Source organism: Colius striatus, chromosome 3, assembly GCF_028858725.1.
Source record: "Colius striatus isolate bColStr4 chromosome 3, bColStr4.1.hap1, whole genome shotgun sequence".
Taxonomy (NCBI): Eukaryota; Metazoa; Chordata; class Aves; order Coliiformes; family Coliidae; genus Colius; species Colius striatus.
Window position 1 is genome coordinate 58,663,202 of NC_084761.1, and position 25,797 is coordinate 58,688,998.

The 25,797-nt window shown below is 35.4% G+C and overlaps 1 protein-coding gene across 12 annotated transcripts in view; it reads right to left on the bottom strand.

Moving 5' to 3' along the window:
• The window catches only part of NEK1 (NIMA related kinase 1), a 44,152-nt gene that overhangs the window by 12,356 nt on the left and 5,999 nt on the right, over positions 1–25,797 (bottom strand). For 6 of the 12 annotated variants that reach the window (XM_061993040.1, XM_061993041.1, XM_061993039.1 and 3 more), the window contains 18 exons: positions 24,949–25,032; positions 24,423–24,490; positions 24,216–24,302; positions 23,098–23,152; positions 21,589–21,789; positions 18,955–19,015; positions 17,718–17,875; positions 15,642–15,701; positions 15,326–15,379; positions 15,134–15,181; positions 14,965–15,039; positions 11,991–12,175; positions 11,780–11,908; positions 8,694–8,796; positions 4,987–5,070; positions 1,875–1,952; positions 780–875; positions 72–245 (listed from right to left, as the gene is read on the bottom strand). In XM_061993040.1, coding sequence (XP_061849024.1) covers positions 72–245; positions 780–875; positions 1,875–1,952; positions 4,987–5,070; positions 8,694–8,796; positions 11,780–11,908; positions 11,991–12,175; positions 14,965–15,039; positions 15,134–15,181; positions 15,326–15,379; positions 15,642–15,701; positions 17,718–17,875; positions 18,955–19,015; positions 21,589–21,789; positions 23,098–23,152; positions 24,216–24,302; positions 24,423–24,490; positions 24,949–25,032 — 1,800 coding nt within the window. Of the gene's footprint in view, positions 1–71; positions 246–779; positions 876–1,874; positions 1,953–4,986; positions 5,071–5,608; positions 5,693–8,693; positions 8,797–11,779; positions 11,909–11,990; positions 12,176–14,964; positions 15,040–15,133; positions 15,182–15,325; positions 15,380–15,641; positions 15,702–17,717; positions 17,876–18,954; positions 19,016–21,588; positions 21,790–23,097; positions 23,153–24,215; positions 24,303–24,422; positions 24,491–24,948; positions 25,033–25,797 lie in introns of those variants that run through there. The other 6 variants (XM_061993051.1, XM_061993042.1, XM_061993043.1 and 3 more) reach the window with 6 other exon arrangements.

A 25,797-nucleotide genomic window follows, 5' to 3' on the forward strand; every position in this document is an offset into this window, starting at 1 on the left:
CTAAATATTATTTTTCAAATTGTTTGGGTGGTCTTTTTCATTAATTTTACCCTCTTAGCAAAAGTACCTACCACACCCACTTCTTTCAAAGCAGAAGTCATAGAGATGACTGGTGTACTGGGCTTCACTGGAAGCTGTGGCTTAGGAAGAGCTGCTCCAAACTCTTGTAGTCCATGCACAGGACTCTGTTCTGTAGCTCCCACGTGAAAAGGCACATTAGGATTTTTCACTCCTTTTGCTATCAGCTGTATAAATTCAATTAAGAAATTTAAATCAACAAATTAATTTGCACCTTAAACATAACATTATCAAATAGGCTCATGTAAACCTTAGAAATGGACAATGATGCCACACATTTTCCTGGAAAAGACAATTGCATCTGTGAATTATTTCCAGTTTACTGGCTTTACAACATCCTGCTTTTTGTAGCAATATATTACTAGTTGGACTTGTCACTCCACAGCACACGGAAGTAAAAGAAGATTAAGTACACTTTGATAAGCTACAAATCATTAATAAAATACTTCAAGTGATCCTAACGAGTCTCAGGTTTGATGTTCTTAAATTCTTGATGCAAATTCTTCATTCGAGTATACCTAAAATTAGACTTCTAATGAGGGAGTTCTGACTGACAGATGTCCTCTTCAGTTTCAGAAGACAAACTACTTGTCTAAGCTTGGGAAAAAACAAAACAAAACAAAATCACAATATATGATTTTAGTTATACAAAGACACAGCACTATATACTTTGACTATGCATAACAGATTTGTTTTCTTACATGTTCTTCCCAGGCTCTTTTCTCTCTTTCATACGCATCCTTCCTCTTTCGCTCTAACTGTTCTTTCAGAACTGCAGCTCGAGCACTTGTTTGGGCCTGTAATAAACAAACAAGCAGAAATAGACCAACTTAAAAGTAATAAAAAGCATTAGTGCCCCACGCTGTGGAACATTTTAAACAGAAATGTTCCTGGTTTATTTCATCTTCCTTTCTTTCGCATTACTGTATAGAATTAAGAAAGGACTACTGTATGAAGAGAGGACTCCACTGATATTCAAAAATCATTGCACAACTGATCTATGTTGAAAATAATGGCAACTCCCTCAAATTTTATTACTTGATTTTTAGTATGCATAGTAATCTTTGACAGAGTAATATAAAATTAAAATCTCTATTTAAAATTAGTTTTGAAGCCAAATGCATTAATCAAAATATTAAATATTCAGTTTAAACTTTGAAGACTGACTCAGACACAAAAAGCTTCAGTTGATGTTTGACTTCTAGTTTTAAGGTTAGGCATAAAGTTAGCTTGTTTTTTCATTGCTCTTCACAAATGATGGGGGAAAAATAATTATAGACTAGATAACAGTAATACTTGCTATGTGTTGTAAGGCAGAGATAGTTATTCATAGGAGAACAGCACATGGAATGAAGTCCCAATCAAGCACTGGATTTCAGTGAAACACATTTGCTTCAAATGTACTTCATCACAGGGGTATATAGCTCACCTTCCAATCCACGTGCAGTCCATGTAAGGAGCTTTGCCTTCCTTCAAGTAAAGTTGTTGTTGTTTTAAGGTACATCTTCCTTCCCCTTTCAGTATCAAAATGCTATTTTAGTTATACCAAATTGCTTTTAGCACTAAAGCTAATCTAGAGAGAAATCTCAAAGGAGAAAAATCCTTGACTTGCTATGCTATGTCACAACATATTTTAAAATTACCGAGACGAAAGAGTTGAACAGAATTGTTACCTCAATACAGTTGCAATAAAAACCTCCTGTAGTGGATCTATGAACAAACTACTGACAGCAAAATGAAATTTCAGAAGCAAATTTGAAACCAGCAAGTTCCATCTCCTTTCTCCCCGCAACTACCTTCTGTGCTTCTATCTTTTTGCGTTTCAGTTCTGCTTCCTCGCTTGATTCTTGTCCATCAGAACTGGAAGCTTCATTCTGCAAAGTAAGAGTCCTCAAAGAGTTATAATTAATTCATGTATTTAAAAAAGCTGAGTGATATGACTACTCAGAAGATTTAGACTGACTGTATGACTAAGACTGGTCATAATTTCACTAGGTAACTCACTGAAGTGTAATGCCTACTTAGAACTTAATATTTGAGACTTGTGGGGCGGGTTGTTTATTTGTTTGGGTTTGGGGATTTTTGTTTGTTTTAAAAGATATAAAGCTCTTACAATCCAGGAAAAAAAGTAAATGTGCCTGCTGTTGCAGTAGGAAAGTGATCTAATGATGCTGGGCTCGCTCTGCAGGTAAGGCAGAATAAGAATTCCAGTTTCCTTCTCTGTGTGTGCTCCAAAGGTGGAATGGGTAAGGAGGGAAATGGTAACAAGAAAGAATATTTAAGGTCTACCTCTGAAATCGGTTTTCAACCTCTCTTACTTCTTTCTGCAGCCTCTGCATATTCATATTGAGAAAACAGATAGACAGAGTTACACAAAAAAGTGTCTGACAGGAGTTTTTTTATTTTTTGTGACCAACTTGAGCAGATCTTTTATTTAGAAGGCCTATTTACTAAGTGCTTTGCATTATAAGAAAAAGGTTCTTATTAGAAAGAATTTGGCAAAACACAAGCCAAAAATTTACATGATTTTTAAAGTGAAAATTAAAAAAAGAAAGGGTCACGTCTACTTTGGCTTCAGTCAGCCAACAGGAAAAAAAGATGACTGGAAAGAACACTGGAGATGGAAAAACTTCAGAAAAATAATTTGTCATTCCTCATATCACACATATCACAGAATCTTAAGGGTTGGAAGGGACCTCAAAAGATCTCGTGCACCAGCATCTGGAATCTTGTGTCCAGTTCTGGGCTCCTCAGTTCAAGAAGGACAGGGAGCTGCTAGAGAGAGTTCAGCAAGATGATGAAGGAAGTGGAGCATCTCCCTTATCATGAAAGGCTGAAGGAGCTGGGGCTCTTTAGCTTGGAGGAGACTGAGGGTTGACTTCATTAATGTTTACAAATACATAAAACTGTGCCTAAAATAGGATATTATTCAGAAGCAACAGACAAAATTGTTAATCAACATGAGGAACCAAAACGAGACCTGGCCTGAAATGGCATTGCTCTAGACACGAACCTCCATGCTAAAGACTGCATTCACAGGCCATGAAGAAAAAGCCTCTTAAAAAACTCTTAAACTTGTTTTCTGAATTCTGAAAATTAATTTAGACCTACTTCCTGGAAAGATAGAAATCTACTCTGGGGCACATAACATCCTGGGTGTGCTACAGCCATTGGAAAAGGAAGTTAGGTTTTTCACATGCCCAGTAACCCATACAGAAAATTCATGTCATGGTAACAGTACTTTTGATTTTATTAGCCCAAGCAGCCATGGCCTCCAGAGAAAATGTTTCTGGAGATTACCTTTACTTCTGCAGTTAACCATCCTGCAGGCAGAGTGTGAGTGTTCCTAATTTCGAGAGGAATTGTTGCAGCTGGTCAGTGAGAAAAAGTGAAACAAACAGTGCAGTACAGTAACGGCTCTACACTGGTAACATTTATGCACTGTCTTCAGTATTTTAAAGGTACTCAGGAGACAGTATGATTTTGTGGGGCTGTGTATGCATCTGATTAGTCCCACTGCAGCAGTTTTGAAGCTTGTCCGAAACAGCAGAGTAGGCATCGAGTTTTGAGTGAAATTAGCACCACACGTGATTAGGACAGTACGAGCTTATGGTGCATGAGCTCAGAATTTAACGTGAGTTGGCGCTAGTGATAAACTTCACTGACCAGCTTCCACAGTAACTTCACAGACTCACAAGACCACTGTTTTCCTCATGCTCCTTAAAGCAAACTTAGGACAACAGCCCAGGCTGGCTCCATTCCAGACTTTGCTATTAGCAGATCTTATCAAGTTAGCACAGTCTTCTTAGCTAGAAACGTCTATAACTTTTGCTGTGCATCATTCATTTTAGATTTAAAAGGGCATAGGCTCCTCTCCAACGCAGTAGTTTCACACCTCAATGAAGGGACTGAATTTGTCTCTCTTGCATCTCCCCAGTGAGATGCAATCAGGGTGAAAAAAAAAGACGATTCATAAGTCGTCACTAATAAAGGAAAAAAATTACAATATTTTAGCATTAAAAAACAACCCCATGGCAACACAGAACTCTGTTTAACTGGGACAGTGATCCAAAGAAACTGAGTGGTACTGGGCACGCTCTTGCCTTATATGTCCACTTAATATACATCAGATGCATGACAACTCTTACTATGGGTGCTTAAAAAAGGAGGCAAGGCAGAAACATTTCTCTAGCTTTAAAACACAAAGTACAATGTGAATATATAAGCAGGTAATCACTTGAGGAAACTCGCATACTCTGTTAAGACAAATGGATAGGAAGAGGAAGAAATGACAGGCGTACAAATTCACACAGCAGGCTAACAAAAAGATGGAAACCAACTCTGGACCATATTTATTACGTATATTGCCTCTCAGATGAAAGCTTTTTCAAGCAAGTAAATGGATTGTTTCCAAGAGTGCTCTGGATTGTTCGACATCCTAGGAAGTGCTCATTCTGAATCTACTTTATGAATGTTTATTTTGTTTTTGTTCTAGTACAAAATATTTTGTAAAAATGACCTTTGGAAAAAAAAAAGTGTATTGTTTAAGTTGAGCTCATGCCCGGAATTTCTAATGTTAATACACACATCCAGAATGTATGAAGAGAATTGCTTTGTATGCTGCATGAGCATTCTCAAAAAGTGACTTCTGAAGATGTTCTTATAACTAAAAGCAAATAAATATAAATGGGCTAGTGTTTGATGAGAAATTTACATGTCAAATTCAGATGTAGTCTTACGTTGTCTTGTTTTTAAAACTTGACTAATTTACAGGCACTGAAGCTCTAAAAAAAACCCAAAACATGTCTATATATAAAATTACCTATAAGAAAAGTCTTCCCACAGGGATAAATGAATACATCCCACAGCCAGCTTTTGTAAGCATTTCAGATAATTTTTCAAACTAACCTTCTCTCCACGAAGCTTTGCTCTAATCTGTTGACGTTCATTAAAATTTTGAAGCCGGATCTGTCTTAATCTTGCCAAATATTCCTAAGGCAAAGAAAGAAAATACATCTCAGTTCCAGTGACATTGTCTCCATTATGGTTAACTTAAAATACATAAGATTCCACAAAACAAAAGAAGATGGGTGAACACAAAACTCTCACACTATTACTTTCACCATATTAGCATTTACTAACCTCCAGAAAAATTCTTATCTAATGAAAATAAACAGAACTGGAACATATGTTTTCCAGTATTAAGCCATCGTTGCATCTTGTATCACTGAAGACTAGGAACAGTTATATTTATCATAACATGATTAAGATATATAGAGTCATATCTATATGTATGCACATTCAAGAAGCTCTCAGAGACACTGATGTAGAAAACTCTTAATTATTTAAAAAAAACCCAATAACACACCAAAAACCACACCCAAACTCTAACTTTAAACAGCAGATTATTTCAGAGGAATTTGTCACATCCTTTCATTTTGTTACACAGATGAAACATGCATGGAAACCAGGCAGCCAAGGTCAAAATATTTGTGTGATGAGCAAGGTGGCAAACATGCGGCAAGCATACCTCTTCCTCCTTGTTTCTGGATTTCCTTCCTCTTGCAGAAATGGGCCTGCCTCCATAGTTATCTGCCACGTTTTGCAGTGTACCCTGTTTGCCATTCAATGGTATCAAACATAAGCTGGCTGGGGCAGTAAAATTATCTGCTTTATCCAATAACTGTTCTCTTATAAGAAACCAAATCCAGCAACGATCTGCAGTTCTTTTGAAACTAACTGATAACTTCTTTTCACTTACACAAAACATACGACAGCAATAACTAAAAATGCTGAGTAGTCCAATAGAGAGATTAGAGATTTAAGAAAGTAACTGCCTCTCCCTTCTCATTTTTTCCTGCTATGTTGGAAAGCTAAAATTGTAATGGGCACAAGTTTTTCTACATCTGGATTATATAAGAATTCTGGCACAGAGTTGGCATTTCTGCCATTGTTGAACCAAGCCTAAAAATAAAAGCAGAATCTTTGTATGTTCTTCAATTAAGCTTTTTCCACAATCATGACTTATAAAAAATATATACTACCAGTAGCACACTCCAAAACCCAACAAAACACTTAGATGTAAGATGTATACATACTGAGCTGTGTTAAATGTTGAATACATATGCAGTCACAGTGTAGTCTTGGTTAGTGTGAAGTACTCAGTGCCCTAACTCACCAAAAGGATTCATCTTTTAAGGGAGTTCAGTACAAAGCAGTATATGAATCATTTAACTCCAGGTTTCCTGCTTGGACTAAAATCCAAAATTATTTAAATTATTTTGTTCATGATATACCACAAGCCTCTGCTGAACACCTTAAAAATATCTCGATTTATTAACTCAACATAAAGACAATAAGCACACATGACAGCTACATGGGCCTTCTGCTTTATAAAATATGTGGGCATTAGCTTTCTTCAGCTTGAGTGCAGAGAACCATCAGCAAACAAATCTTCCAGTTAAGTTCTTGATAGGAAGGACTGAATCCAGCTATTCTGCCTAAATACTCTCTGACTGAGCAATTAAAATAAATCGGTAAACACATAACTCAGGCAAAGATCACACTTCGGCACTTATGCAGTTTAGTGACTGGACAAATTAAAGGAACCATTCTGTGGATAAGGAGTAACATGCATTCATGGGGATCCCACAAATTCTGGTTTCAGCTTGAGCATTAAGTCATACAAAATAGAAAGGAATATTTTCCATATTCATCTTTTCAGAAAATACTTGGGTTTATTTTTGTCTTTTTATTGCATATTCCTGAGCTTTACAAAAATCTAACTGGCACCATTCAAGTCATCTCACTGTTCTTCATTCTAGCATCCAAGTCAGTTTAGTTGTTGTCATCGAACTGATGGAGATTTATATCCCTGTTCTTAAACAAGAAAGAGACTGGAACCAAGATGTTCAAGAACTTATTTTCTTTCTGTAGACTGCTAACTTGTACTCATTTGTCTAAAGTAAAATTTTTAAAGACCAGGACTCAATGTTTTTCAATGCCACACTGCTACAGCGAAGTAGCAAATTAGGTTTGCAGCCGTCTTAAAGACTAGATGACTAAATGTATCATCAACTCAACTACTGAATCCAGCTTTATACTGTCATTTGGAAATGGAAATTTACAGCAACTATATTTAATAGAATGTGGGTAAATTAATGTGAGTTCATTTGACTTACAAGTCTTTACTCAACAAAGAGCCATGTATTGGATGATGATTCCTACTGATTTCTCCTCTCAGAAGACTGTGGTCAGGACAGTAGTCTCACCCCTATATGAAAACAACTGCCAGCTAGTCAAATAATTTCCTGCAGAAATAGGAGGAAGCTGCTGAGGACCTGAATTTGGAAACCTGGCTTTGAGTTACAAGTCTTGAACATCTGGAAAGTTACTTTTACAATAGTTCAGTAACCTCTCTCTTTTGTTCCAGCAGCCAGCTAAGAACAAAACATTTGGGCTTAGTTGAATACTTCAAAGAAACCTGAGAATCATTAACCTGAATATTTGGGTGTCTTATATTAATTGATCTCATACCTTTATATTAATGAAAACAAAGTCAAGATCAAAATGGATGCAGGTGCTAAGAATCTATATAGCAAGAGGTGGTCTTAACAAGAATTGTTCTTCTTTTCCAAATTATTTATGGGTCTTAGGAGCTTTAAAAAACAGAGCCATAGTTCTGAAGTGGAAAACTCATGCTTTAAAACATATGTACTAATCTAAGGATACTTCACCAAAGTATGTAAGAATTACTTACTGTAAGTAAAATAATCCCTGAAATAAAGACTTGGCTGTAAATCATTATCTGATATTTAGATAGATATCTCATGAGATATCTGCAGTTGGTCTCATCTCACTACAGTGCCAGAAGTCATGTGAATTTCAGCAGTTGATGGTGTTATTGTGACTTGGTTGTATATGAATCTAGAGGACCAGCACTCAGAAGGAAAAACTCCACATTATGAAAAAACATAGCTCAACCACAGCAAGTCCTAGTGTAAATGAGTCATTTCCAAGACATCTTTACTGCAAAACAAACTTCCTAAATGAATACCGAATTTAGAACTGCAAGCACGAAGAACAAAGAATATTTTGTGACACTGTCATTGAGATAATTTCTAAAGAGCAAAGGTTTCAGAAGCATTGACCTTGGCAGAGACAAATGTCTTTATAATACAGTCTTAATAAGCAGAATCTGTTTTCCCAAGACACACTACTGTATGTGACCATTAGCTGTATTGGTTTAATCAAACTTCACTTTAGATTCAAGCTACTGAATAGCACCTAAAATTTAATTCTAATCAAAACTGTAAAGCTATGAACTGAAAAAAAATTAAATGAGTGTTCTAAATTTGAACATGAATGTTTCTAAAATTAGACACAAAAAATATTTCCTTTGTTAATACATTTACAGTCACGAGACATGTATTATGCAATTCTGCTGCATCTGATGAAATCAAAAATGAAATGCAAAAACTTGCCTCTGATTCTCTTTATTTTTTTAACTACTTAAGTAAAAATATTTAGCCAGCATTTCACAGTTATGATGCTACTTCAAGGATTCATAAAGCATGCTGAAACAGTAATACACATAGGAACACCAGATTCCATACCATGTGTCCCTCGGCTCGAGCTTTGTTCTCCATGGCTTCTCTCTTTCGTTGCCAGAATTCTTCAACTTGCTTTGCTCTATCTGCAGCTATCCATCCTTTTTGCCTGAGAAATACAACACATAGCAAGATGAAAGTCCCCGAAATATGACATTCACCCCCCCCCACATTTATTCTAACTAGAACACACATACAAAAAAGTAACTTTCTATGAGTAAGGCATCTTTAAAAAAATGCCTTTCATCAGACAAAATACAAGTAAGATTTCAACAAAAGAAAGGAAAAGAGGCTTATTCAAGTCAAAAGAACAAATAAAAAAAACCCCCAAACCCTAAAACATAACATTCTCCTTCCAGATCCCGGTCATCAAAACAAAAATCAATGTCAAAACACAATCTCAGTGTGATTATTTTTGAAAATATCTCAGCTCATTTCATTATTGTTACCATTTTTGAAAAAGATGACTCCTTCAAGGTTTCACTTCAGAGATGAGCAAAAACTCATCACATGAGTCAGTCAGTAAGGTCAATACTGCAGCAGTCTTTCAAAACTGACCTACATTTGGAGCAAGAGCTTCTACCACTTAGATAATTAGTACAATTCTCAAAGCGTTATGCCAACTCATTTTGAGGAATCTTGGGGGATTTTTGTTTATTTTAAAGGAACTGTGAAGAAATTTTCCTACCTCAGAATAAGCCAATAAGCAGCTTGTTTTGCATGTTCCACCCCAGGTCAGGGATGTGTTCAGGTAGACAAGAAGACTATGTTCAAGTTATTGTAATTGAGCATCAAATATTATATACACATGAACATTTTTTAGAGGAACCTGCTTCTGACAAATTAGTTAGCAGTGGGCTCAGAGGAAGCTTTGTATTAAAACAAACAAAAAGCAACCAAAACCCTGAGAAATGGTGTAAGATATTCTAGCAAATGTTAGGAAGATGACACAACCCTTTTCCAAGGTTCTCCTAGCCTCATTTGACTGAGGAAGTAGAGGGTCCAGCAAGAAACTGGAATAAGCTGATAGCAATAACCCACCAGGCTGAGAAGTTAAAGAAATAATAATTTTGCAACACAGGAGCTGTTGCTAGTAATTAATAAATGAATTTGCACACTAATTAAACATCCTTGCATCTTGTTTTTTCTCTCCCCTCATACCTCCACCAAACAACAAGGAAATGAAGTATTTCCACATGCTACAATTCATTATGAGGGAGACAAAACTACTTTGATGCAATAGAACAAACACTGTAGCTGCGCTGAAAGACCTTACTGGGAAAAAAAAAAAAAAAGCACGATAATCCCTATATACACATATTTAACTCACTACAAGACCTTTGACAGTTCATTACATACAAACTTATTGGAGGATAGTGAAATTTGTCCAAACCTGCGTCACAGCTGAAGTTCAGCTTACAGTGTTGGAGGAGAGGTGCTTCCCAAGTAAAAATGCAAAACCTATTTGTCTGTAACCAAATTCAAAGGAAAAACTTACTTCAACTAATTTTTATTAAAATGGTTTTCCCTACTCTGAAGTCAAGTGACTTACTTTGTGAAAACATTTCTATTAGGTTTCTTCTGGGCTGCATTTCTGTCCAAGAGATTATTTTTAAAGATTGTTGACGTTGAATATGCTTAGCTTTATGTTAGTTGTGGCAGTGTAACCAGAAAGATTGCAACTTGAGGATTTCTCTACTTATGCTCTCAGTTACCTATTTAGAAAGGTCTACCCATTTTGAAGTATCTGCTCATTGAGTGCTTCCATGTTGATGTATTTGAGAAACACTGAATCAGTTTCTCTTCATGATGTCCAAGTTATTAATAATTTACAGCTCTCTATTACAGTTCCTCTCAATTTTAACACTTTTCCAACAGTTTACTCAGGTATAGTCAAATATTATTTAATTTTATGAAGTGTGTGAAGCAGCATTTCCTAATCTAGGCAAGACTGAAAGACTGTAGCACTTTGTGAAAAGCATTAACAAATAGAGGAAGATGGAAATAAACATCTGCTTCAGCTGGGAAAACACACCTCCCAAAACTAGGTTCTACCAGAAGCAATTTTAATTAGCTCACAACAGCTCAAATTATTGTAAAGAAAATGAAATATACCTTGTGGCTTGCAAAATTGTAACATCAGTATTAAGCATGTTATATTACTACTGCAAATTTTTTAACAGAAAAAAAATCTACAAAGGCAAAACGTATTATATTAGACCATAAAACTAAATAAAATCAGCTTCAAAGAACAAATATTTTCTTTGTCCACCTCCTTTTCCTCATATTAACTCCATTTATTTCTTCTCCCATGGGATACATAGTTGGATCTGCAGAAGTTTAAATAACGCATGAGAAAATTTGTCCCTCTAGACAAGTTAGTTATGCTCCCATACAAAATTTCTACAAAAACAAGTATTCTTCCATCTACTGCTTACATGGGTAGAGATAGGTCTTTGGGCAATATTAACAGATTTGAAGGAGAAAAAAGAAGTTTTAAGAAGGTACTTTAAAGATTGATATTTTTGTTAAAAATCAATACTTGTTTACAAACCTTTTATATTAAAAAATACTCTATTTATAGTAATGGAAAATAATAAGTATCACCAAATTATAAATTGCACACCATTACAACACCCGGCATTCATATCTCGATGAAGAAAGTTCCTAGAAGTTTTGCACTGATCAATAACAGGAGCTGGGAGCATTCTAGATACTAGAGAGACAAACACTTATATGTAGAGAAGGCAGTCATAATGAGATGACAGAAGAAGGAAGCATCTCAGCAGGAAACACTAAAAGCGGAACCATGAAAAAAGCAAAGGAGGAGGCTTATAATATTAGCTGTAAATCTAATAATTTTGACCGAAATCTACTTTAGCTACAGTTGTTAGTAATCCATTTTTTCCACTATTTGGGAAGTCAAGGTTTCCATTGGTTCTAAAAGAACTGTGGTCTGTGAAGGACTAACACACAAACAGACGGCACACCAATGGATAAGAGTTTGAGACATGTTCAAATACTAAATGCAACAAGACACAGAACAAGAATCTAACATGTAGGGACAGATTTACCAATTATCATAGTCCAACCTGTTTGCATTGGCTTTAGACACCTCCTTCAGTCTTTTCATTTTTTTCCTAACTGCACCAGCATCAGGTAAATGGTGATGACCTGCAGGTCCCTTAGCAACTCCTGGATGTATTCCAGGTGGAATTCCTCTGTAGATAAATATGTACAGTAACTTTCATTACTTTCATTTAAAGCAGACTACTTGCAATTTCTAATGGAAGGTGACCATACCTTTCAAAAACTTCTCGGCCTTGTACTTTCACTCTCAATTTGGCTTCCCTCTCTTCAGCTACTCTGAAGTTTTCCTTCTGCTGTTGCAACTGGTCAAAAATAGCATGATAGTGTTCATATTGTCCTCTGGAAGATACAGGAATAGGGCCAACACCACCACCACCGCCGCCGCCATAATATGGTGCCTGGAAATCAGAAAGGGTATAGTGGAAATCTCAAATACTGATTTCAATGAGCCATTCAACTTTTACTTCTTCAGCAGAATAAAATCATTAATCTCTCCTGCAACAAATCTGAATTCTTTCTAGTTTTACTCCTGATAGGGCTCTATTTTATCAAACTACAAAACAGATAAAATATTTTTCTGTTATCACTCCAGAATAACCTAGCATTTCAATTCCCTCTGATAATAGGCTGGTTATACATGAAACATCTGTCACATATTTTGGAAGTTACTGCTAAATCCATTGACGTGTAATTGGAAAAGAACATTCTACATGGCAAAAATTAAAGGTTCTGCACAAAAGTTAGAAGTGAACTGAAGCATGAATGATTTGTAGCCAAATACTTGTTTTTTCATGAAGCTGGAAATAGTTAAGGATGCTCTTCAGGCTGCTGAATGGCATTAAGTGCAGATTTATCTGGGAATCCCAATTGTTACCTACAGGACTGAGATGGTTACCGGCTAAAGCTCACATCAGGGGAACATCCTATCACAACCTCCTGCTTTACGTGAATTATCTCTGTCATTCTTGAAGAATTAGGATTCCTACTGAAACTTTAGGCGAAAGCAATTAGAAAAATGTTGCAAGCAGCTGTGTACAGTAGTAACCAAGGATGGATACAGAAAATGTGAAAGTAGCAAAATAAGGTTAAGGTTGTCAGCACATGCATAAAAATAGTTCCCTTTACATATGGGGAAGCAGTCAAATAGTCCACAGTAGTGAATCTTTGGAATTTGTTTTAACAGTAGTGTCAGTATTCCTTCCAGGGTGACCCTTGGTATTTTAAATAAATTCAAATAGGTGAGTGCAAATGTGCAGGTTTAAGATTCCTTGTTTAGAAGTTCTTGAAAAGATTATATTTGACAATGGAATTTCACTCACATTTGGAACTTGTTCAGTTGTTCAACACCTATCAATAGCTCCCCACATTCCCTACGATAGAATACAAACTTGAAAGGTTTATCCAGGCCTTCTAATGCATATGCAGGTATGCTGTTCATCTGTATAAAAATAACTTACTATACATAACTACAGTTTCTACAAACAGAATTCTCTAAACAAATAGTATGATCAACCTCCAGGCAAATGCTATGATACAGGTGCTCATTAACAGTCCGCAAGAACCACAAACCCAAAGCCACATCCTTACTGCTTATTTTCCTAAAAAACAAGTGCCAGCAACCAACCCAAAAAGACAAGAGGAGAAAATCATGCAGCACATGACTCTGCTGTGCCTTCATAAAAGTCTATATAGCTTACATTATTGGAAAGTTTGAACAATGCTATTTGACAGCATAGTCAGGGAGTTGCTGCATACACTGTTTACAAGTTGGAGAAACGGAAAGGATAACTAAGTTAAGAATACTAAAATGTTACAATAAAGTATGGAAACTTAGAGTGGTAACCTAGCGGCCTGCAGTAAGATTTGTACTAAACTGTTTAATTTGGAGAAGACATTTCAACAAATTTTAAGGCATCTCTTCTGCAACGTTTTACACCAGCGGCAGGGAAAATATACACAGCCATTGAAGCTCAGTGTTCCCAGAAGAGAGAGATGCAGCTGTAGCTACAACAGTACACCTTATATGTTTGCAGTGTGACACATTGTATTACATGGAAATTTATATTGGTACCTGCCAGTTTAATTTGTAAAGAGAGAGGACGACATGGGAACCAAATTGTGTTTTTTGATTCCTCCATTAAAAAAGCACCTGTTAATTTTTCTAAGTCTGGTATGCTGAACATTGCTTTCATATTTACACTTTACTTATACGATATGTAGCACACATCCAAAGATGCTGTCTGTTTTGAAATAATATCATTAATAAGCAGCTACTGAAGCTTAGTTAAGCACTTGTGTATTCCTCATATTCTTGTACCAGGAAGAGGAGATAAAACCTCTATTCATTTTGACTCTGTTTGTTTACAAAAAACATATTAAACACGTTTAGGCCAAGTATTTTTGTAAGACTCACTACCACCAAAACAAATAGCTGTGCTCTAATCCATTTTCTATTATTAGATTGATTTACACCACAGCAATACTTAAATTTCTGCACTGTCTCTGTCTGATGAAAGTACTCCAACCTTCATATTCAACTGAATTGATGAGACGCCTTCCCAGAACAGTTTGGTTCTATGAAAGCATGACGCACACAAACAAGCAAAAAGAAATGGTCATAATAATCAGATTAAATTATGCAAGAAGTGAATGGCTGAAGAGTTTACTGCTTTAAGAAAAAAATAATTAGATTTACCTATGATCCACCTCTTGAACAACTTATCAGTATATATAAACATTTATGTTGCAAGATAGCAAAGAATGCTTAGAAGCAGGTGTTTAATACTGAGGAAGATTTCATAATGTTAATATGAGAACCTGGAAAAAAAGGTCAACAAAAGAATTCAAGAATCAATTTGAATGTGAAAGGAGCTATTCATGCACAGATTCAGCACAGAAGTAGCAAAAGCAGGAGTGGAAAAAATAAAGTGGGACATGAAAACCATTATTGGCAGAAAGATAAGAGATTCAGAAATTTAGGAAGTATTAAAAATTAAATTAGCACGTGATCTCCAAGAATCCAGGGAAAAGTCTTTTACACAGTTTCTCTTACATTATCCATAGATTAATAATGGGTAGCCCCAAGAGTTAACCTCCAAGAGTAGATTTTTCTGAAAAGAGAAGACCATGCCAGATAACCAAAGGTGGGGGGAACAGACTACACCACATTTCTGCATTTGCTGCCAACCTTAACATCACCACCTCCACCTGAACCAAGCACATTCCTCCATCCTTGTTCCCTGGCTCTGTTTATTCGTTCCATCTGAAGGAGAAAACAATATAGGAAAACATAATTCAAGGAATCACTAAGAAAAAAAATTGAACTTCACTATTAAAACATTTTAAACATATTTTACCCTTTCTTTTTCAGATCTTCTAACTTCATCTCCCTTCAGTAAACAGATCTGCAATGTGTACGGATCAAACATGTTTAGTAACCAAGAAATAAAATTACTCCATTTTCTTATGCAACATATAACAAACACTACCACGAGACATTTCACTACAATTAATATGGGTGGAAAAAGTGTCTCAAGAATCTTGTCTACCTGATCTCTCTGGCGTTTTTCAGGCAATTCTAACCTTTTCTTTTTTGAAGATTCCTGAAAAATAAGCATATAATTTGGTATTTATTACTGAGACACTTTTCTGTCAAGTCTCTGTCAAGATAGGTTAGTGCTCCAATTGCTGGTGTAAGTCCACAAATATTAAAAAAAAAAAACCAAACCAAAACAACACCAAAACACTGTTATATAGTATTTGGAAAAAAGATAAGGAGGAAAGGTTTGAAGGTTTTACTTCATCACTCTTGCTCTGGACTTAGCTTTCGCTTAGTTTGAAAATTAACAGATGATTTCATGATACCTCAAACATTTTCCTCCTTCCTTCTCCTGGATTCATTTTCTTCATTGGAGTTGGAAAGGCCTGGATGAAAGGTGAAACTTCAAATTAGATGGCATGATGCCAGAATGAAAGAAAAATTCTCACAGACAAAGAAAAAAACAAACCCAAAACTTAAACCTATGACTTAGTAAGTACAAAATGAGGCTTTAAAATAAATAATTACTCAGGTTTAATATGAAAAGTGCTGCAAGGATCTAGGGATAAACACTACACTGTACTTGTTCATCAACTACTAAAAGTTCTATCTTGAAAGTTGAAGGCAGTAATTTAAAAATCTCTTTTGTCTCAACTTTCCTTCTCTGGCAATAGCATTCTGCATTACGATATCTTCCTATTTTAAGTCTCAAGGGTCCCTAGATACTAAGATTCTCTTTTACTTGGAGAATACATTGATTAGGTTAGCCTTAGGCTCTTTTGCTGGGTAACTCCAAGCAAAGTTCTCTTCACCTATGGAAGGGGAGTATGCAGCCATTATTGATTATTGGGTAAAAAAGCAACTACATGTAATAAACAATGCTGCTTCCTCTAATCTTCTCAAAAAAAGCGATGTTTACTTTTGAAGCATATTTTTAAAGTCTTCTCAGAGAGCTTCATAATATTTTCTTTTGATAACATAAAATCCTATCAAATTAATACTTTAAAATCAAGTATTTGTGAAGATGGAAGCCTTTAGAGACTTAAGTCAATGTAGCTCAATGACATTGAGTTAACGTAATACCACTAAATAAAGGAGATGCTTCTTGCATGCCCCTCTGAAAAGTCATTTGAGAGCTGCAAGGTCGGGCTACCCTGGAACAACAGTAAAGAGAAGAAAATTTCTATTATGCCGTAGCCATTGTTTTTATCCTATGTTTTAACTCTTGTCACCAGGTACAATCCACACAAAAAATATGTCTTAAAATTGCAGTGCCGCTGACTCCTCATATGCAGCAAGCATGTATTTCCTCAGTCTCTGCCTCACCATTTTGAGTCTCTATGCAAGTTGGACCTGTGTTGGCTGGTGGAACTGATGAGGAAGGGCAGTAGTCCAGCAGACAGTTGTGCAATCAAGCCTTAAAACATAAAAAGCTCATGGTCCCAATAAGAACACAGAAGAAATTTCCTTATTCTTGCTCTTCTGTGATCAATGAGCTCTTCCCTAAACCTTGTGCCAAACTTCGAACCTCAAGGATAATTTTCTATCCACGTATGAAATTTGACAAGATGAACAAATATCTTAGTATTATGTTCCCTCATGTGTCATGGGAAGAAGAAAAAAAACACCAAAACTTACAAAATCCCCGCAAAAACAACAATAGTATTAATTATTCAGAAGAAAATTGGAGTTAGTTCCTTTGCTGATGTGGGAGCTTCTTGGTTGCTAATTGTTTGGCACGTGCATATTGCCCAAAAATAGCTGTATCATAATCAACCTTTGGCTATGCTGTAATTAAAGGAATAAAGAGAGAGAAGAAAAGTTTTAAGTAATAAAGAGAGAAGATGACTAAAAGAAAAGTCAGAAGTTACACAGGAAGGTACACAGAGACTATTTCTGTCAGGTCCTGGAATCAAGTCTGTGAAAATCTTCTTCCAATTACACAATTTCTCTGACATTTCAGAAAATTACTAAAAAAAACCCCAACTCTTCCATGCTTTGAAAATTTGAAACTATTTTTGAAGAAGATAAAAAGATGCCAACATTCTTATCCAGCGTCAATGTATCTTGGTATACCTGACAGACTTCCAATAGTTTTTTTAATAATGGTGAACACCAACACATGAATTGAAAATGTGTGAAATACAGCTAATTCAGCAATGGAATTAACAACCAAACCTTTGTTAGAAGTCTTCAAAAATCATTATATTAAAATCAAATAAACAATAAAAAAAAAAGAAAAAAATCAATAATGAAGCAAGCCAAGCATTTGAACTACTATTACTTTCTCTGCAGATACGTGTCCACATAAAAAACATTTTGAAAAGGAATGCATGGTATTTTCCTAGCATTTAAATAAAGTATGTGCAAAACAGTTCCATTTAAGTAACTTAGCTTCCTACCTGTCTAGATTTAGCCAATGGCTTCTTCTCATTAGGCTTTTTAGATGCATCACAAGACCTCCTGATTGCTAAAGGCACTCCATATTTTGCAGCAGGTTTGGTAATTTTCTGAGCTGGTGCAACTGAAGTCAATATTTGTTCTTGAGCTGGTCTTTTAGCTAAGAAGAAAAAAACCACCCAGTTTTAGAGCTATCCAGGCTGACTGATGTACTGTATTACCTTTTCACCAGATTTTGTGGCAAAGCTGCAGGAAAATGGGTGACCTGCTAACATTTTACTCATGTGAGCTGATACTTAAGTGCAATATATCCAGTTGTCCTAAGCAGCTTATCTAAATTTGATGCTTGATAAGAAACAGAAAACACAATCCCTGAGCTTTTCAGTCTCAGCACTTCAACTGGAAAACTGAAGCTTTCAGCTGCAATGCTTTATTATCCAGTTGTCTGGGACACAGGGAAAGTTTTCCTGAGGGAATGGAGAGACATGCCTCCCCCCTCCACAAATGACATTGGACTGTGAACTGCAACACTATTGTCAGCAGAAGATGAGTTCTTGAAGAACTTCAATGGCCTTCAGGACTATTGTCTTCCCTGTCGAGTTCCTGAAAATACGCCAGTACTGTGGATTTGATTCTGTGTTAGCACGGCTCTCTTACTACAGAACAGCAGGACAGCAGCTAAACACAAACAACACTAGCAAAAGACACCAAAGCACTCGTTCAGAACTTTTGGCACTTAGAAGGCAATAAAAGGGAAGAAAATTTAGAGGTAAAAATGGTAAACTAATGCAAGAAAATGAAGTAGGTAAGGTAAGACTATCTTGACAAAATGAACAATAATCTAATTTGCTACCAATAGTAAAATTTCTACTCCTCTGGGCTGAAATCAAGGCTTAATCGTGGGATCTCTAATTAGTTAGGGGGACAGAAATTGGACAATAACAATATACAAGTTATTTACAGTATTTGCAGTCTTGACCATTTCCTTAAATTTTGGAAGTGTAGCATACTGCAAGAGGAATAAGCATGCCTAAAATATCCCAGGACCATGGTTTGTATTTGCATCATTTGTGCCCTACATATATCCAGCTCACCAGGGGAGGGGGCAAAATTCCTTCCCTCTCTTTTTTCCTGAAACTTCTATAATCTGGTATAGAAGCACACCAAAATCAACAGGACAAAGCTTCATACACTGTCTTGCCACAGCTGAAAGCAAAAGCATTTTACACACTTACTTACCTGGTGCAGCATGTGGTCCAAACTTCTGGAAGATTTTGTGATTGAACTCCTCTGCAATAAGCTAAACAAAAAGTTGAGCAGTTAGCCAACAGATTTATAATTGGGACTAGAAAGAACTCTTTTTCAGACAGGTACATCACTACCAGTGAGCATCTAAGTTTTTACTGTAACTTAAATTTAAATGAATATTCAACTTTATGCATTCAATTTAGCATCACTAACATTAGTAGGAAGCTGCATTCAGTACTTTAAAACATTTTTCATGTAATTACTCAATTTTTAAAAAGCAATTTTGTCTGACTTCCGGGTGGCACATGTTACTTCATTTATGAACTAGCTAAGAATCTAGAAGCAAGTCAATCTGAGTATCAACAGTTTTATGCATAGTTTGAGTATAGTTGTCATATTGCACTTAATATTTTTCAGACAGCTGGAGTTAAAAGTAGTCCTTAAAAAATGTTTGCAGTTCTAAAGTGTCTCTATCCTTTCAAGATGCAAAAATGACTACAGATGTGGCTATCTAGGAACAATATATACAATGTGCTGTCAGGAATATCAAATTAGCATAATAAAATGTGGAACACAGCCTTACTGGAGTAAAAAATTGGAGTCTAGACAAAGAACATTCAAAAGTTAACAGGCCATCATCTTGAATAGTATATGTAGTTCTGAATTCGGCACCTTAAAAAAAAACGTGTAGTGGAAATGAAGGAGGTTCAAAGAGCAGCAAAGATAATTAAAAGTATTGCAAAATTTCCATACGAAGAACAACTATGCCTGCTCTTCAGCCTATAAAAAGATGAAGGAAATGTAATGTGACAGTTCTAGAATATCACATGTGATTTGCAGAGAAACACACAAGGGATGCAAATGATAACACCAATACAAGAAGTGAAGTACAAGTGAACACAAGGAGGAAGATTTAGATAAATGAAGCAGATGCTTTCTACAACAAGTTGCAGATCTGTGAAACTTATTACTGAGTACAAAAATTTACACAGGTTCAAGGAGAAATCAGATAAGCTCATGGACAAGAAATCTATTGAGGATGACAATATATCAAAGAAGATGCTGCCTTAATAAATGAGATAAAAAAAAGATGAAGGCTGGGGTATATATAGGATTATATAGTTATAGTATAGGGTAACTTCACATAGGTTTGCCTTGTTCTTATATGCCTCATCAGGCACTGTTCATGGCCAGTGTTCAGTGCTCACAGGACATTGAGGGAGATTGACTTTTAGCTGACCCAGCACCATATTCTCATTTTCCAACATCCTGCTCTCAAATTTCTTGCTAATGGTCATCCCATAGACAACCTTTTTAGAGATAGAGCATGCCAGTTTTACTTAATGCTCTACCAACAACTGACAGAAATGTTAACTGAAAAGTCACTAAACCGCAAGGTTTTAAAGAACAGTCTTTACAGAATCTTGAACTGTCTGGATTATTTTGATTTGCTTAAGAGGCTACCAGTCAGTTACAATGGATGCTGAAGAGCTAAAATGGAAAAAAAACCCAAAGTGCAGAACTCTGCACATGATGGCAGAAAAACTTTTTAACCTGTACAATCTGTCATCAAAACATTCTGTAAGCAACAAGTCACATATGAGAACTATCTCTTAATAATGGGATTTCGGTGATCTTGAAGCTTTTGAGTGGTAAGCTGTAACAACTGAAGTGTGAAGTTTCCATAACAATACAGCTACTGACAAAGGACACATGACTCTTTAGTGTTTTTCAAAATTGATGCTAATTTAGATCCACTCTTTACTGTAACTTGGTAACTATAAAAATTAAGAAAGAATTTTATATAAATCTGGAAGAGTAATTTCCTGTCATTTAAGAGCAGTATTTCACCAGTAGTTGCAACACGTTGAAGATGTCATCTATGGAAGATCACTGTACGTTACTAATTATATTTAGCCTGAGGAAGTCCAAATAAAAGTTTTGTATCAATTTTAGCCACTGGAAATAAAATCAGATCACATTGTTACTGTTGTAAAAGTACAAATTTATTTGAACAGACTTCTGAATCTTACTTCTCACATGGACTTTAATATGAACTATTATTAGGTGAAAGTCTGTTTCATACACAGTTGAAATTCCAATTATATATGGACTTCTTGTGAGATTTCTTTAGTTGCAAGTTAGAATCCATTAGAATTCTTTATACTTAGTGAGGTCACTTAGTGAGAAATTTAAAGATTAGTTTACTTAGCAATATTTCATAGAACACACTTCCAGGCCAATTTCAAATTCCAAACAAAAATGTATTGAAGAAATTATGATAAAGCATGATGCTAAAGTCATTGACAGCACCATTTAATGAAAAAAAAAGTGTATCTAAACAAATCAATGCCTCATTTGTAATTCCTCACTATATAGAAAAACATACACAGCATGCACTTAAGAAAACACCACTTTAAGCTGGTTTGCGGAAAGCACCAAATACTTAATTATTTTGAGATTTTTCATTACAGTTCACAGTAAAACACTTTCTTCCTCAGCTGAAAGTGTCTCTATAAAAGCTCTAGGGAATATCATTACTCCAGTTTTTCATGTTGTATATGAACATTAAAGAAAAGTCTGGTGATGTTTTTAGCAAAATTAGGATAAAAACTAATGCCATACCTGTGGTGTGAGAAATTTTTCAACTCGTTTGGCTATAAAGCTTTTCTCCAATATGGAGTTTACTGATGGTCTATTCCTAGGATTTCTTTTAAATAACTGTGACAGCAGATTACGTAGGTCATAGGAGTAATGCATAGAAATAGGAGGAAAAGGTCCAGAGATTATCTTCAGTACCAAATTCTTCATGTTACCAGCTTCAAACTATATAAAACAAGAAAGAAAACAGTTATTATAAATTGCTTACTGTCTGCCCACATGCAAGGCAACATAAAATGATGAAAACAAAAACTAAAACATCTTCCTTTGTGTCAACATAACAAAACAAAATTTTCAAGGCTATCCGTAGTTCACATCAACAGTTTAAAATAATCTGCTGCAAAGTATTCTGATTAGAAATACATGTGGTCCTGCTCTGGCAGGGGGGGTTGGAATAGATGATCTTTCAAGGTCTCTTCCAACCCTTAAGATTCTGTGATAATACAGATATTTCATACCATTGAGATACAAATTTCGCTACCAATTAATTATTTCTGTCCAGATCTAGAGTGACAATGACATATAATTAATGAAAAAAACTTCATTACTATTAATTATGTCAATATCTGCTTCATCTACTCTCCCAAACACTTTTAATCATCACATGCCTTCTGCCCTTTTAATGCCACACTGCAAATGAAATACTGTAAAGCATTCACAATCATTCAGTCTACAATCCCATGTAATGCTTAGACTTTGGCTTAAGGTCAGGAAACAGAATGGGTCATTTTAATTCCTTTCTAAAATAAAAAGAAAACAGTAGGTATGACCCAGCTCACAGAAAACAACCTATTGCCATCAACTCCCAGAGTTAACATTGTCAGCATTGCTACCACAGAAAAGACCAAGGAATAAGGAATTACAAAGGCTTAAAATGAAATTAAATCCTTATCCCTTTTTGTTTGTTTTAATGTTACGATTTCTTTTAATAAAAATAGCTATTAAAAGAACCCCCAAAAACAGGACAAAAAAGCTTTTTCTTCTCTAAACTGGAAAATGGATGATATATTCTTCAAAACAACACACATATAGGGGAAAAAAAGATAACTCATTCACCTTGAGAGTGTTTTCTGAGACGTATTTCTGTTCTAAACAGAAAAGCATTAATCTATCTGCACAAAAGTCCAAATTCAGACTTTCAGTGAAAATGTCATGCTCTTTTAAAGAAAGGAACACTACTCACAGTATTCTTCGTTACATCATCTAATATTTTTTTCAAGTAACGGGGCTTATTCAAAAAATCTACACTGAAAACAAAATATACAGTGCAAAGATTTCTGGAGAGATTGGTATGAACCAAAACACAGCTGGAAAATGTTGGTCAGTATAAAAAGAGGAGATCAAAAAGCTGAAGCCAATTTTAATTAGACACCATAAAAGCCTTTCATCAGCTGAAACACATTTGTGTAACACCAGGAAAAGTTCCTGGCTGAAATCAGTATTCTTTTAAAGGCATGGGAAATTTCTACTCACCGCATGTTTCAGTGTGCACATTTCATACAGAACACAACCAAGGGCCCAGATATCACTAGATCAAAGAGAATGTATCTTAATAATTAGCTCTAGGTGTAACATTGCCAAGTAACTTGTATCTTTGAAGTCTATCTTTGAAAAGAAAGAGCTTCCTTCTAGGTACCACTGAAACTATACCCGCCCCCACCCCTCCCCAACCCCAACAATACAACAACTAAGAATAAGGTGAACCTGAAAACTAGATGAGTCTATTTTGGCTCCAGATTTTATTTAGACTTTTTGGTCTGAACTACTCAAATCATAGAAATTAAGACAAAATATGGAGAAATGCTTTTTTTCTTTAAATACATATATTTTCCTTAGGTCTTTGAATTATACAAACAAAACAAAAACCCCAAACAAAACTTTCCTCTGAACTCAGCAAATGTAATTCTCAAAGTAATTTTTTTGTAGTTAAGATTGACTTACCTTACCCTCACTTATTACAGGATTACAGTATTTGGTTAGAAAACCACTGGATAATAAATCCTGTGTGGCAGAAATTGAGGGACAAGGGACTGAAATAATATTTCTCTTTTAAGAAACCAATTGAAATTAGCATGAGGCACTCACAGCAATGGATGCAGTAGCTTACTGCAACATAATACTAACTTGATAAAGACCATTTTAATTACATTAGAGACGCTGTTACCAGATACGGCCTACTGCCAGGATAGCAAATGTATAAGCAAAGTATATGTGTGACTGTTACCTGAAGCAAATGGAGCCACCTATCTATGTCTGTGCTTAAGAGAATCCAGTTACTGTGTTTGTGATTTCATCCTTAACACAGTTGCATGTTTGTGCTGCATAAATTAAGGTAGTACAACTAGAGGGCAGATAGGCAACAGTAGAGCAATAATTAAGAACACGACTAGATCTAGAACTCAGAGTATTAAGCTAAGTCATCTCTGCATCATGTTGCTTTGTACTGCACAGACCTACTAAGGACCCACAAGTACAGTGACTCAGTGCCTGCTTGGCCTGTTCATCATCTATGATTAGAACAGTTTTAAATTCCCAAAAGAATTAACTTTCTTCTCCTTACAACAAATGCTTAATAAAATGCTTAGTGGTACCTTTTATTGTTGTAAGGTTTGTTCTGACATATTTCAGGTGACAGATAGTAAGGCGTTCCTATGCAAGTGCGAGCCAACTCTGCAGTACTAAAAAAGATAAAAAAGAATGAACAGTAACTAGTCAACTCACGTGAAGCACACAGATTGTTTCTTCCTAGATCAAAATGATTTAGATTGTCAGAGAAAACAGCATCAAAATAGAGCTACCTGTTAAGAACTCTGGCGATGCCAAAATCTCCCAGCTGGATTGTCCCATCTTTGGTTAAAAAGATATTCTTGACACAGAAATTTTAAGAAATCTGTTAATTAAAACATTCATACAATTGCACACTTTTTGTTCTCAATTTAATTCACAAAGAAGAACGTTTTCTAGCATTCAATCTCTCTGAAGTCATTAGCAGTGGTGTTACTAACTACTGTGAAACATCAGTAGTCACTATTATTCTAATCCTATTTCATCAAATTAAACACTATCATACGCCCTGAAATGTAACCTTTACTGTCCTCACACAAATATATGAGTAACACAAGTAGCTTCCTCAAGTAGACTGATCTGTTTGTACAAATGTCATATAAACCCTCCTCCAGAAAATTTAAAAGGAAAAAAATATTCCCAGTATTGGAAGTGTTTAGGTAAAAAGAATATTTTCCATAATTTGCCAACTTACACTAGCAATACACAAACGTAATCATTTTGGAAGCAAATTCAGTTAAAAAACAGTTACCTACGTACCTGTGACTTTATGTCCCGATGCAAGATTTTTCTATCATGTATGTGTTTTAGTGCTAAACAGATTTGTACAAACCAATCCAGAATCTATGTATAAACAAAAATGCAGCATCAGCCATCGGTACTTATCTGAAAGCTTCCCCAGTTACATAACTGAAGATACTATCAAATGAGTTTATAATTACAACTCAAGATTTTACCCTTTTTCCACAAACCTGTCCTCAATTACACCACGGAATAATTAAGAACAGCATTAGCAATATAATGCAAGTTTTTTAATGAAAGACATGTATTACCCAAAGAGGCTACTAGTTTCATTGCATATTATAAACCTAACAAAAGTATGAAATATTAATTTTATTGACTTAGATGTTCAAGATATAGTACTTGCATCTTAAAGACTGTACCTTTAGTTAATTCACTAATTGCGAGAAGACTGGTTGTATGGGTTACAGCAAGACTCAGAAAGCCACGCTCTTCTGCTTATAGAAACATTTTATCATACAGTAATGTTACACATTTTGCCTTACAAGAAGAACAGTAACAAGCAGAAATACAAAAGTGATATAGTCCTCATATCCTTTAAAAAAACTCATTTCAGAGATTTAAAAAAAAAAAAATTCCCGTTGACCTTCAGTACGTTTCTTTTGTTAGGTCTGGCTTACTTCACAAGAGATACAACTTTTTTTAAAACGTCTTATATATACAGACAATACCCCAAGTAACATATTCAGGGTTTCCAACTTTTTTTTTTTTTTAAGATACCACTGTGATTAAGAACTTCCTTTTAGATTTAGTAACCATATCTATCAAATTGAACCAAAATAATTTAAAACTCATTAATAAAGTATT